The sequence below is a fragment of the Pocillopora damicornis genome, chromosome 8 (assembly GCF_964200805.1).
Source record: "Pocillopora damicornis chromosome 8, jaPocDami1.2, whole genome shotgun sequence".
NCBI classification, from domain to species: domain Eukaryota; kingdom Metazoa; phylum Cnidaria; class Anthozoa; order Scleractinia; family Pocilloporidae; genus Pocillopora; species Pocillopora damicornis.
In genome coordinates, this window is record NC_142677.1 from 1,721,394 (window position 1) to 1,733,439 (window position 12,046).

The 12,046-nt window shown below is 39.8% G+C and overlaps 2 protein-coding genes across 4 annotated transcripts; both read left to right on the top strand.

Annotated features, from left to right (window-relative positions):
* Positions 1-446: 446 nt before the first annotated feature.
* Positions 447-5,202, top strand: LOC113682389 (monocarboxylate transporter 10-like). 2 transcript variants are annotated; one of them, XM_089180409.1, is made up of 4 exons: positions 447-811; positions 2,676-3,235; positions 3,586-3,955; positions 4,199-5,202. In XM_089180409.1, the coding sequence occupies exons 1-4, from the start codon at positions 625-627 to the stop codon at positions 4,519-4,521; spliced, it is 1,440 nt and encodes a 479-aa protein (XP_089036535.1). In that variant the 5' UTR covers positions 447-624; the 3' UTR covers positions 4,522-5,202. The 2 variants fall into 2 exon arrangements, with proteins under 2 accessions (XP_089036535.1, XP_089036536.1); XM_089180410.1 differs by lacking the exon at positions 447-811 and adding an exon at positions 1,961-2,061.
* Positions 5,203-5,362: 160 nt separating this feature from the next.
* LOC113682378 (monocarboxylate transporter 10) lies at positions 5,363-11,257 on the top strand. 2 transcript variants are annotated; one of them, XM_027199539.2, is made up of 4 exons: positions 5,363-5,887; positions 8,713-9,269; positions 9,621-9,990; positions 10,221-11,257. In XM_027199539.2, exons 1-4 carry the CDS (start codon positions 5,701-5,703, stop codon positions 10,541-10,543), a joined length of 1,437 nt encoding a protein of 478 aa, XP_027055340.2. In that variant the 5' UTR covers positions 5,363-5,700; the 3' UTR covers positions 10,544-11,257. The 2 variants fall into 2 exon arrangements, with proteins under 2 accessions (XP_027055340.2, XP_089036537.1); XM_089180411.1 differs by lacking the exon at positions 5,363-5,887 and adding an exon at positions 7,078-7,192.
* The last annotated feature ends 789 nt before the right edge of the window (positions 11,258-12,046 follow it).

The window sequence follows — 12,046 nt, forward strand, 5'->3', positions numbered from 1 at the left end:
AACTTTTCGCATCTTGGACAGGTAACATCCGCGTAACTATATGAGTACCCATATGAGGACTATCGTTTATATATCATATATCATACTGGCGTGCGTGCTTTAGAGTTTAGTAGCAGCGGCGGGGCACAGTGATATTGACAGAGGACAAGGTTAACAGCTACATTCATTACGAGACTATCTTGGATATTTCACCAAGAATTAAAAAACATCACGTGACTTGACAAGGTCAAGGAGCACGAAGTTAAGTTTTGACCGATCACTCAGGCGTAAACGCATTTTACAAAACGTAGGTAAAAGAGAATCTGCGCTTACAGACCAGCAATTCTTTATTGCCTTTTATACATTGTGTACTCTGTTGCCGATGACTGACCCCCTTCCCCCCCCCCCCCCCCAAAAAAAAATACGTCAACCGGTTCCTTCACGATGAAGGTCGCCTCAAGTCACGCAGCGCATAAGTAACGACAGGTTTAATTCGTAGTTGGCGCGCACAGTTGGTAAACAAAGTAGAGCCTTCGAGTTCTTTCCGTGTCTGGCTGGTTCGTTATTCGTATCTTGATAAGCACAAAAGCAAAAAGAGTTTCGCACGCTAGGTTCGGTTGTAAATCAATTTTCTGTGATCGAGAAATGAAAGGCGAAAACCGATCCGATAATGGACTTACAACGAAATCGATAAGTCGAGACGGCGGCTATGGCTGGATAGTCTGTTGTGGGACTTTCATCGTAAGCTTTGTGGTATTCGGAATTCACAACTCATTCGGTGTTCTGTATGTTAACCTGCTCGATGATTTAAAACTTGGTGCGATGCAAACAGGTTAGTAATGCAAAGAATTAATTTAACGGAGCGCCACGTGTCGGTACGCAAATTACTGATCCTATATTTTTGATGGGTTCGAATGTTAACGTAGGTGTGCTTGCATTCGATGATATCATTGTAAATACGAGAGCCTTTGAAGCTGACTTGGTAAGTATGTACAATTTCAACATCGAACGGAGAATTAGCTTTTTTTCATCGTTAACGGAGTGGATTTAACAACACTCGTTAGGATGAAACACTTATCAAACTTAATTGAAACATTAATGCTGTTATAATTCATAACTCTGAAAGATTACAAGAGAGTTGATGTCGCAGTGCTGTCTTTCATAAAGAACTATCTGTGTTTCTTGGCTTGTGCTCTACTTGTAAGTAACAATATTGAGGACATGAGCGACATTAGTTCATGTGATATTCTAACTCACGCCATATAAATAAGAATTTTACTATTTCCCTTCGAGCTAAAATTCCATTTCCGTTTTTCACACAATAATTTCTCGGCAATAATTTATGTCCGAAAAGGGTGGATATCAGCACCTGAATTAAGTCTTGTGCATATCGTCTCAAGTTTCGAGTAAAGCTTCGAAAAAAAAAACTGGTCTCCTGATTAAAGCACGTAAACTTTCTCTCTCCAAGATCTTTACTGCCTTCAATCAAAACAACAAACAAATACATCAACGTCTTCGTGCCTAAAAAATTGCAACCTTACCTCTATCGATGATCGCGACATGAGCAAGTAATTACTTCCAAATTTTTTCAGCAGGAACAAGCTGTTCCTTTGCTGTTTGTAATCATTTTTTTTAGTGTTAGGCTACCAGTTAGCGAAGCAACCGGAAAGTGGCTTTTGTACTGTATATTTCACCTTTTGTCTGCGTCACTGATTACAGTCAAAGTTTCTCTGATTTTCCACTTCGCACGTTAGTTGGTACTTTGCAATTTACGGTGTGCCATTAAAACATCTTTTCTTCTCTCTAAACGTGATCAACAGTTGTTTGTTATTTTACTTCTTGTCCAGCTATTACAGGTAGTAACTTTCTTTAACTTAAGTTTGGAAATATCGGAATACTGTACATTGGCTCACTTTATTATGGAATCGTTTACGGTTGGGATCAGAGCGGATAGAACATAGATTTATTATAACTTTTTCTTCTTTTTGATGCAAGAAAAAATACCTTTTTTTTGTAAAAGGGTTGCATGATCTCGTGGGGCCTCAAGTATGGACTCTTTATTGTAGGGTCCCAAAGCCGTAGGTACGTAAGTGATGATTCTCACGGCTAACGGTTGGTCATTTTCCAGCTAACAGTTAATTTCCGTCCTTTATGATTAAAAGACAAATTTTAACGGCTAACCATTTTTTCAAATAATGGTTAAAATTTGTCAATTTTTACACCTAACGGCTAAATTTTTTGGCCAGTTTACGGCTGACGCAGCCCAAGCACGTGCATAATTTGTTTATCATCATAGCGTCAGGGATTGACAGCAAGTTTGGCAGAAGTTTCAACGTCACACGTTTTCGCCTAAATTTTTTTTGATAATGGCTAATACTGAAACTGTAGAATTTGTGAACCAGGTTTCAGAACTCTGATGCCGGAATGAGTCAATCAGTGCCGGTAGAGAGCGGATTGGCCTGTTTCAAAATTTTTCAAGAAAAGCGTTATTGGCGTAATTATATGCCCAAAAATCGCAAGACTCGTCCTTGTTTTTTTTCTTCAAAATGATGCTCTCTGTTAATAACTGGCAACTATACATGGATGTAAAGCAGTCGTTGCCGCATTTAACAAATTTCCTCTGCTTCACGCCCGTGACAAAAAGAATGACATGTTTCTTTATACATGTAGATCATATTATTGATTTCTTTTCACAGCGTGGATTGGCGCCATGGCCATGGGTTTGAACTTCTTTTTTGGTCCTATATCAAGTGCATTGTGTGATCGTCTTGGTTGCCGTGTTGTGTCCTTTGCTGGTGCGTTACTATCCGTCTCGGGGTTGTTCCTAACCTCCTTCATACAAGAAGCTCATAAAATGTATGTGACCTACGGACTTGTATGGGGAGTGGGTTCTAGTTTCTCCTATGTGTCGTCTATCGTTGTCCTGGGCGAATACTTTAATAGAAGATTGGCGCTTGCCAATGGGATTGCATCATGTGGAGGTGGCGTAGGCTCTCTTGTTACCGGGCCGGTCATAAATTACCTACTGGCATCTGTCGGATGGAAACACTCCATGCGCATTTTAAGCGCGTTTGCTGGACTGTTATGGATTGCAACTTTAATCTTTAAACCAAAGGAAAATCTTCAATCTACCAGGCAGAGGAGAGAATGTACCAAGTTATTTGATACTTCAATATGGAAGAGTAAAGCGTACGTTTTGTGGGTTACTACTGTAGCTGTGTTTCAATTTGGTTATCTTGTTCCATTTATTCACCTGGTAAGTTGTATTGTTGTGTGTTTGATACTCAACAAAACTTCTCATTCCTGATTGGTCAATGAAAAACGCATAAATAGCTTATAGACCGCCGTTCGGGATCTCATATGAAAATCATCGTTTAAATATAAGTTAGGCGGATAAATTCTAAAGCTGACGTTAAAAGCGTGGGCCTTATGAAGAATTAAGGGCCGCCGCTCAAAACTCTAGCCTTAGAAACTCTCTTCGCTGGACAATTTACGTTATCCACTCAGTTGATTAAACAAAATTATTTTAAAATTCCCTCCACCGACTCGACACCACAGTTCTTTGTAGAATCTTATCACCTTTATTCGTTTCGTTTTTATCTGCAGGTGAGGTATGCCGAAGATTTGGGAGTTCCAAAATCTAAAGGCGCTTGGCTGGTTGGTTTTCTATCCATCACCTCAACGCTTGGTCGAGTAGTATTTGGCAAGATTTCTGACTTGAAATTCGTCAACAGGCTCTACCTATACCAATTTTCGATATTTTGCATTGGAGTGACCACTCTCTTGTGTCCTCTGGTCAAAAACTATGCAGGACTTGTAGGTTATGCTTTGATATTTGGATTTTTTGACGGATGTTTTGTGGGCCAAGTGGCGGTGATTACGGCTGATGTGGTCGGACGCGATAAGCTTTCTCAAGCAGTGGGAAACATGTTTGGAACTATGGCGATACCACTGAGTCTTGGACCTCCGCTTGCAGGTAATCAGCTGTGTAAAAGATGGTGAAATTATCGATGAAATGTCGAGTTTAATCCGGGGTTGCTCTTATAGGGTCCGTAATTGATCTTAAGAATTCGCTCCAACCCCCCCCCCCCTCCCCCCTGTTGATTAGATGCAAAGCAAACCGAATTTTTATCTTTGTTTTTGCTGTTGAGACCGATTCGGTTCATCCGTTCAAACGAAAAGGGTCGAGACTAACTCGAAGTTTGCACTCTGTTTTCAGGTTGGCTGCATGAAGCATTCGGTACCTATGATGAAGCATTTTACATTGCCGGTTCTGTGGCGTTATTTTCTTCGCTCATGATTTTTGGGGTGAACTGTATGATTCGAAAGCAGTCTATAGCAAGGAGGCAATTGGGATTTAAAAACGACTCTTCGTTGAGTATCTCTGAAGCTGAAACAGCATCTGACTCTGTTTACATAGATACAAAATCACAGCTGATGCTGGAAGAGGAGCACATTTTCACCAATAAACTTTGCAAGTTTCACTGCGCTTTAAGAACAAACAAGAAACTTCTTGTGGTTGAGAGAGAAACTGTCTTGTAGTATTTTTAAAGATTCTTAGATTACTGATAGAGCAATTTTCAACTGAGTGTAGAAACTTGTCCAGGATTGCTTTGTTTTGCTTTATTCCGCTGTGTCCTTGGTCCTTAAAACTCGGCCTCTTTTCCAACCAATCAGATGCAAATCTTAAACCAACAGCGACTTCGTCATTCGCGAAGTGTGTCCAGGAAATAATTTTGCTCTGACACGATGGGTCTGAACACATAGTGTTATCGAATATGCCCCAGCAACCAACTAAAACTGAAAAATATCCCCATGATAAACCTTAAGGGACATTCCCCAATTTTTGAACGTTTCGTCTACCACAACGAAAGTGTTGTTTTAGGTTCAATTCAAGATGCAGAAGAAGGGACATCGAACCGGAGAACACTGAAAAGTAAACATCCCAAGCAGCAAAATGACAGCTGTTCGTAAACATTTTCCTGCACGTCGCTAAATTATTTGAAAGATAATAAATACAACGGCCTCCAGTTAACGTTAAAATATGCATGCATATTTATCCGTGAAAATGATCTGTTCTTCAGCCTTGCAGTTTTCCTGGAGCTTCGCTCTCTGAAAACTGCCCACAACTTGGGACAGATGACATCCGCGGAACTTGATATCCGTACGTATTTTCGCGCCCTATGGAAGCTATAGTTTATTAAATGTCATATATCATGGGGACGTGCGTGTTTTATAGTCTAGTGGCAGTGGTAGGGCTCAGGGATATTTTCAGAAGCAAAGGTTAACTACTGCATTGTTTAAGTGAATATCATCGATATTTCATCATGATTTCACATACATAGCGTGACCTGACAAGGTCAAGGAACACGAAGTTAAGTTCAGACCAATTACTTTATGCGATAACAAAAAAAAGCATGTTAAAAAACGTTACTGAAACGTAAAAGATCTGCGCTAACAAGGGATGAAAGTCGACTCAAGTCACCCAGCGTGTAACTAGCGTGACGTCATGGGACGTGACGTACGCACAAGTTGAGGTAGGTTCATTTCGTAATTAGCGCGCGCGGTTGGTAAACAAACAAGTAAAGCAACCAAGTTCTTTCCGAGAATCTTCGCAAAAGTGTTTGGCTGGTTTGTTATTTGTATCTTGAGAAGCACAAAAGCAGAAAAGAGTTTCACAAGCTAGGTTCGGGTTGCGAATCAATATTCTGTGATCGAGATATGAAAAGCGAAAACCGAGCAGATGATGGACTTACAGGGAAATCGACAAGTCGAGACGGCGGCTATGGCTGGATAGTCTGCTGTGGGACTTTCATCGTAAATTTTGTGGTATTCGGAATTCACAACTCGTTTGGTGTTGTGTACGTTAACCTGCTCGACGAGTTAAAACTTGGTGCGATGCAAACAGGTAAGCAAAGAGTTCATTTAGCTGAGCGCCCGTGCCGGTATGCAGAAGTTACTGATCCATAACTTTTGATGGGTTACTAGTGTTAAAGTAGGTTTGCTTATATTCAATAATATCACTGTAAATTCGAGGGCTTTTGAAAAGGTCTTGGTCAGTATGTACAATGTAAATCTCGAACAGAGAATTAGCTCTGTTTCATCATTAACGGAGCGGATTTAACTACACTCGTTAGGATGAAACACTTATCAAACTTAATTGAAACATAAATGCTGTTACAATTCATAATTCTACAATATTACAAGGGAGTTGATGTCGCAGTGCTGTCTTTCAAAGAGAACTAACTGTGTCTCTTGGCTTGAGGTTTATGAATTCTCTACCGATACTGACTGGTTATAAGTAACAAAATTGAAGATATAAGCTACGTGTATACTTAAAGTGATATCTTGGCTCACGCAATATACATAAGAATTTTACTATTCCCCTTCGAGCTGAAGTTTCATTTTCGAAAAGGTGGGGTATCAGCACATGAATCAAGTATTAAGCATGTATTCACGAGTTTTGGGGTTAAGTTCCGAAAAGAGGCTGGTCTTATGATTAAAGCACTTGAACTTTCTTTCTCCAAGATTTTTACTGCCTTCAATCAAAACAACAAACAAATACATCAACATCTCCTTGCCTGAAAAATTAAATCCTTACTTCTATCGATGATCGCGACATGAGCAAGTAATTACTTCTAAATTTCAATTCCAGCGGGAACAAGCTGTTCCTTTGCTGTTTGTCATCATTTTTTAAGTGTTAGGCTACCAGTTAGCGAAGCAACCGGAAAGTGGCTTCTGTACTGCATATTTTACATTTTGTCTGCATCACTGATCACAGTCATAGTTTCTCTGACCTTCCACTTCGAACATTACTTGGTACTTTACAATTAACGAAATCTCTGATTTGCTTCGAAATAATCCCAATTACCAGTCTTTTTTTTTACTTCCCCACGGTGTGCCATTAAAGGCAACATCTTTTATTCTCTATAAACATGGTCACGAGTTGTTGTTTGTTATTTCACTTCTTGCTCAGCTATTACAGGTAGTAACCGTATCTCTAACCTAAGTTTGGAAATATCGGAATACTGTACATTGGCTCGCTTTATTTAGAATCTTTTTCAGTTGGATCAGAGCGGATAGAACGTTGATTTGTGATAATTTTCTCTTCTTTTTATGCAACACAGAATACTTTTTGTTTTTGATAAGTGAGTTGCATGATCTCGTGGCGCCACAAGTATGGACTAATTATAGAAGGGTGACAATGTCATAGGTACGTAAGTAATGGTTCTCACAGCTAACAGTTTGGCATTTTGCGGCTAACGTTTAATTTCCTTCCTTTGTGATTAAAAGAAAAATTTCAAAGGTTAACTTTTTTTCAAATACCGGTTAATGGCTGACGGTTAACTCCACTAAGAGTCTCTAATTGAAGACCTTTGATACGCAGCCCAAGCACGTGCATAATTTGTTTATCATCGTGGCGTCAGGGATTGACAGCACGTTTGGCAGAAGTTTTCAAAGCCACACATTGACTAATACTGAAACTGTAGAATTTGTGAACCAGGTTTCAAAACTCTGATGCCGGAACGAGTCAATCAGTGCCGGTAGAGGGCGGATTGGCCTGTTTCAGAATTTATCAAGTTAGGCGTTGTTGATCCAGCGTGAGGTTCACAAAACATTTGTCAAAAAACATTAACAGCGGCATCTTGACAGTGCATGCTTATTCATGTAAGACTAACTAACGCCGGGAAAATAATATCCTATGGTTTTCTCATCCGTATACCAATAAGCCCGAAAGGGAAATGATATGCCCAAAAATCGCGAAACTCGTCCTTTTTTTTCCTTAAAAAATTTGATCTCTGTTTTTGGCAACTACATGGATTTAAAAACAGTCGTTGCCGCATATTTTCTTTTCTTCAACTTCTTAAAAAAAAAACATTGGACGTGATGAAGACTTTGATCAAGCTAAAGGTATTTATTTTTCTCCGTTTTGTTGTCAAAAACAAAGTGAGCAAGCCTTGGCTGGCAAGATGTGCCCTTGTAGCAAGTTTAAGTAGCCAGCCAGAACCGCTGTATCTCGCTTACGAAGCAGCGCAAGTAAATACCTTTCCTTTGCGCGAACAAACAAATCACTTTTCAAAACAGTTCAACTTCGTCAAGAAGAAGAAAAGATTTTTTTGTCGTTTGGTGCCGATTGCATTCAAAGGGATTGAGACAGATTTGAAATATGAGGGTTAACTCTTTCATTCCCAGGCTGCTAAAGAATAAATATCTTCTAACAATGTCAACACGTAGAAAGTTTAGGAGAGGCAACAAAAATATCAACTATGGAATATATTATATTGCTGAAGAATCAATTTTTCAGATATATAAAATTGCATGTACAAGAAATGGAAGGTTAACAATGAGGAGATTTGTTTTTTTAATCTTGGGAGTGAAAGGATGAAAGAGGGTAGACTCCTCAATTTTCTTGGGTGTTAGTTCGCGCCTTTCCCTTCAAGGTTCTTATTTTACTTATTCCTTGATATCCTGTATATAGTGTTCCTCCAATTCTTGTCCAATGTAGATTTAAAGACTTTTAAGGATAAGAACGTGAAGATTTTGGAGGCAAAGATACATAGAGTTTACATTGAAATGCTTTTTGAGTGTGAAGTAATGGACGATGGTATGCGTAAGGTCTGGGATCGATTCAGCGTGGAGGAACACAGAAATTTCCCTCTGCTCCACGCCCGAGATAAAAATATTAACATATTTCTTTATACATGGAGATCATCTTTTTATTTCTTTTCACAGCATGGATTGGCGCCATGGCCATGGGTTTAAACTTCTTTTTTGGTCCTATATCAAGTGCACTGTGTGACCGTTTTGGATGCCGTGTTGTGTCCTTGGCTGGTGCGTTACTATCCGTCTCAGGGTTGTTCCTAACCTCCTTCATACAAGAAGTTCATAAGATGTATGTGACCTACGGGCTTGTATGGGGAATAGGTTCTAGTTTCTCCTTTGTGTCGTCCATCGTTGTCCTGGGTCAATACTTTGATAGAAGATTGGCGCTTGCCAATGGGATTGCAACATCCGGAAGTGGGGTAGGCTCTCTTGTTGCCGGGCCGGTCATAAATTACCTACTGGCATCTGTCGGATGGAAACACTCCATGCGCATTTTGAGCGCGTTTGCTGGACTGTTATGGATTGCAGCTATGATCTTTAAACCAAGGAAAAATCTTCAGTCTACCAAGGAAAGAAGATGTACCAAGTTATTTGATACTTCAATATGGAAGAGTAAAGCGTACGTTTTGTGGGTCACTACTGTAGCTGTGTTTCAATTTGGTTATCTCATTCCATTTATTCACCTGGTAAGTTGTATCGCTATTTGTTTAATACGCAACAAAATTTCTCTTTCCTGATTGGTCGGTGACAAATACATAAAAGGTTATAGACTGCCATTCGGGATCTTCCTAATTCAATCTCATGACTAAATCATCGTTTAAAGATAAGTTAGGTGGATAATTTCTAAAGCTGAAAGCCTCATGAAGAATTAAGGGCCACCGCTCGAAACCCCAGCTTTAGAAACTCTCTTCGGTGGACTATTTACATTATCGACTGAGTAGATTAGACCAAGTTATTTTAAAATGCCCTCTACCGACGCGGCACCACAGTTTTTTGTTGAAACTTATCACCCTTATTCGTTTCGTTATTATCTGCAGGTGAGGTATGCCGAAGATTTAGGAGTTCCAAAATCTAAAGGCGCTTGGCTGATTGGTTTTCTATCCATCACCTCAACGCTTGGTCGAGTGGTATTTGGCAAGATTTCCGACTTTAAATTCGTCAACAGGCTCTACCTGTACCAATTTTCGATATTTTCCATTGGATTGAGCACTCTCCTGTGTCCTCTGCTCAAAAACTATGCAGGACTTGTGGGTTATGCTTTGATATTTGGATTTTTTGACGGATGTTTTGTGGGCCAAGTGGCGGTGATTACGGCTGATGTGGTCGGACGCGATAAGCTTTCTCAAGCAGTGGGCAACATGTTTGGAACTCTGGCGATACCAATGAGTCTTGGTCCTCCGCTTGCAGGTAATCAGCTGTGTGAAAGATAGTGAAATTTTCAATCAAATGTCTATTGTAATCCGGATTGCTCTTATAGGGTCCGTAATTGATCTAAAGAATTTGCTCCACCCTCTCAGTCAATTAGATGCAAAGCAAAGCGAGTTCTTTATCTTTGTTTCTGTTGCTAAGACTGATTCGATTCAGCCGTTCAAATGAAAAGGGTCCAGACTAACCTGAAGTTTGCTCTCTGTTTTCAGGTTGGCTGCATGAAGTATTCGGTACCTATGATGAAGCATTTTATATAGCCGGTTCTGTGGCGTTATTTTCTTCGCTCATGATTTTTGGGGTGAACTGTATGATTCGAAAGCAGTCTATAGCAAGGAGGCAATTGGGATTTAAAAACGACACTTCTTTGAATATTTCTGAAGCTGAAACGGCATCTGACTCTGTTTACAAAAATACAGAATCACAGCCGATGCTGGAAGAGGAGCACATTGTCACCAATAAACTTTGCAAGCTTCACTGCGCTTTAAGAACAAGCAAGGAACTTCTGGTGGTTGAGAGAGAAACTGTTTTATAGTATTTTTAGAGATTCTTAGATTACTGATAATGCAATTTTCAACAGAGTGTAGAAACTTGTCCAGGACTGCTTTGGTTTTGCTTTGCTTCGCTGTGTCCTTGGTCTAAAAAACTCGGCCTCTTTTCCAACCAATCAGATGCAAATCTTAAACCAACAGCGACTTTGTCACTTGCGAAGTGTGTCCATCAAATAACTTTTTTTGACACGGTGTGTCTGAACGGTGGGTTTAAACACATAGGGTGATCGAATATGCCCTAGCAACCAACTAAAACTGGAAAATATCCCCGTGATAAACCTCAAGTGATATTCCCTAATCTTCGAATGTTCGTCTACCACAGTGAAAGTGTTCTTTTGAATTCAATTCAAAATGATAGACCATTTATACCTTGCTGCAGAAGACGGGACGTCGAACCGGAGAACATTGAAAAGTAAATATCCCATGCAGCAAACTAAAAGCTGTTCGTAAACATTTTTCCTGCACGTTGCTAAATTATTTGAAATATAATGAATACAACAGCCTCCAGTCAGCGTTAAAATATACATGCATATTTATCCGTGTACATGATCTGTTCTTCAGCCTTGCAGTTTTCTTGGAGCTTCGCTCTCTGAAAACTGTTCACAACTTGGGACAGATGACATTCGCGGAACTTGATATCCGTACGTATTCCCGCGCCTTATGGAAGCTATAGTTTATTAAATGTCATATATCATGGAGTTGTGCGTGTTTTATAGTTTAGTGGCAGCGGTGGGGCTCAGGGATATTTTCAGAAGCAAAGGTTAACAACTGCATTGTTTAAGTGACTATCATCGATATTTCACCATGATTTCACATACATCGCGTGACCTGACAAGGTCAAGGAACACGAAGCTAAGTTCAGACCAATTACTTAACAAAAAAGTGCATGTTACAAAACGTTACTTCAGTTATTGAAATGTAAAAGATCTGCGCTAACATGGAATAAAGGTTGACTCAAGTCACCCAGTGTGTAACTAGCGTGACGTCATGGGACGTGACGTACGCACAAGTTGAGGCAGGTTCATTTCGTAGCGGGCGGTGTGCGCACACCGATTGCTTTGCATTGTGGTAGCTTCATTTTCAATATGGCGGTGAAAGCGGCAGAAATCGGCAGACTTTGACTGAGCATTCTGTAAAAGTTAGGCCCCTCCTTTTTCCTTTCACCATAGGTAAATATAACCTGATTTTTTCTGAATATTTAAAAGTATTTTTTGTACGTATTTGTCGCGTATTCTATGGTTCTCTCACTGTTTTTTAGTATGTAATTTGAGACCAGTTTTCGAGAAGTTCAGATTTGATGTACGTCGTAGTTTGGAACCTTTCAAAAATTTGGATCGCCGCTTTGATCCTTCTTCAACAGCTCTGGCTAAACGTTCTCAAACGCTCTCCAACGGTACATGTGTTTCGCGCATTTTAAGTGCTAGTATTTGAGACTGATTATTACCAAGAAAAGGCCTATTGTTGCGTTACACAGCGTTACTATTGTA

Bases quoted from the DNA above. Each gene is read 5' to 3' on its own strand.
- LOC113682378 (XM_027199539.2), top strand. From the start codon at position 5,701: ATGAAAAGCGAAAACCGAGCAGATGATGGACTTACAGGGAAATCGACA. The intron at 5,888-8,712 runs GTAAGCAAAGAG...TTCTTTTCACAG, and splicing joins ACTTGGTGCGATGCAAACAG to CATGGATTGGCGCCATGGCC. The intron at 9,270-9,620 runs GTAAGTTGTATC...TATTATCTGCAG, and splicing joins TCATTCCATTTATTCACCTG to GTGAGGTATGCCGAAGATTT.
- LOC113682389 (XM_089180409.1), top strand. From the start codon at position 625: ATGAAAGGCGAAAACCGATCCGATAATGGACTTACAACGAAATCGATA. The intron at 3,236-3,585 runs GTAAGTTGTATT...TTTTATCTGCAG, and splicing joins TTGTTCCATTTATTCACCTG to GTGAGGTATGCCGAAGATTT. The intron at 3,956-4,198 runs GTAATCAGCTGT...CTCTGTTTTCAG, and splicing joins TCTTGGACCTCCGCTTGCAG to GTTGGCTGCATGAAGCATTC.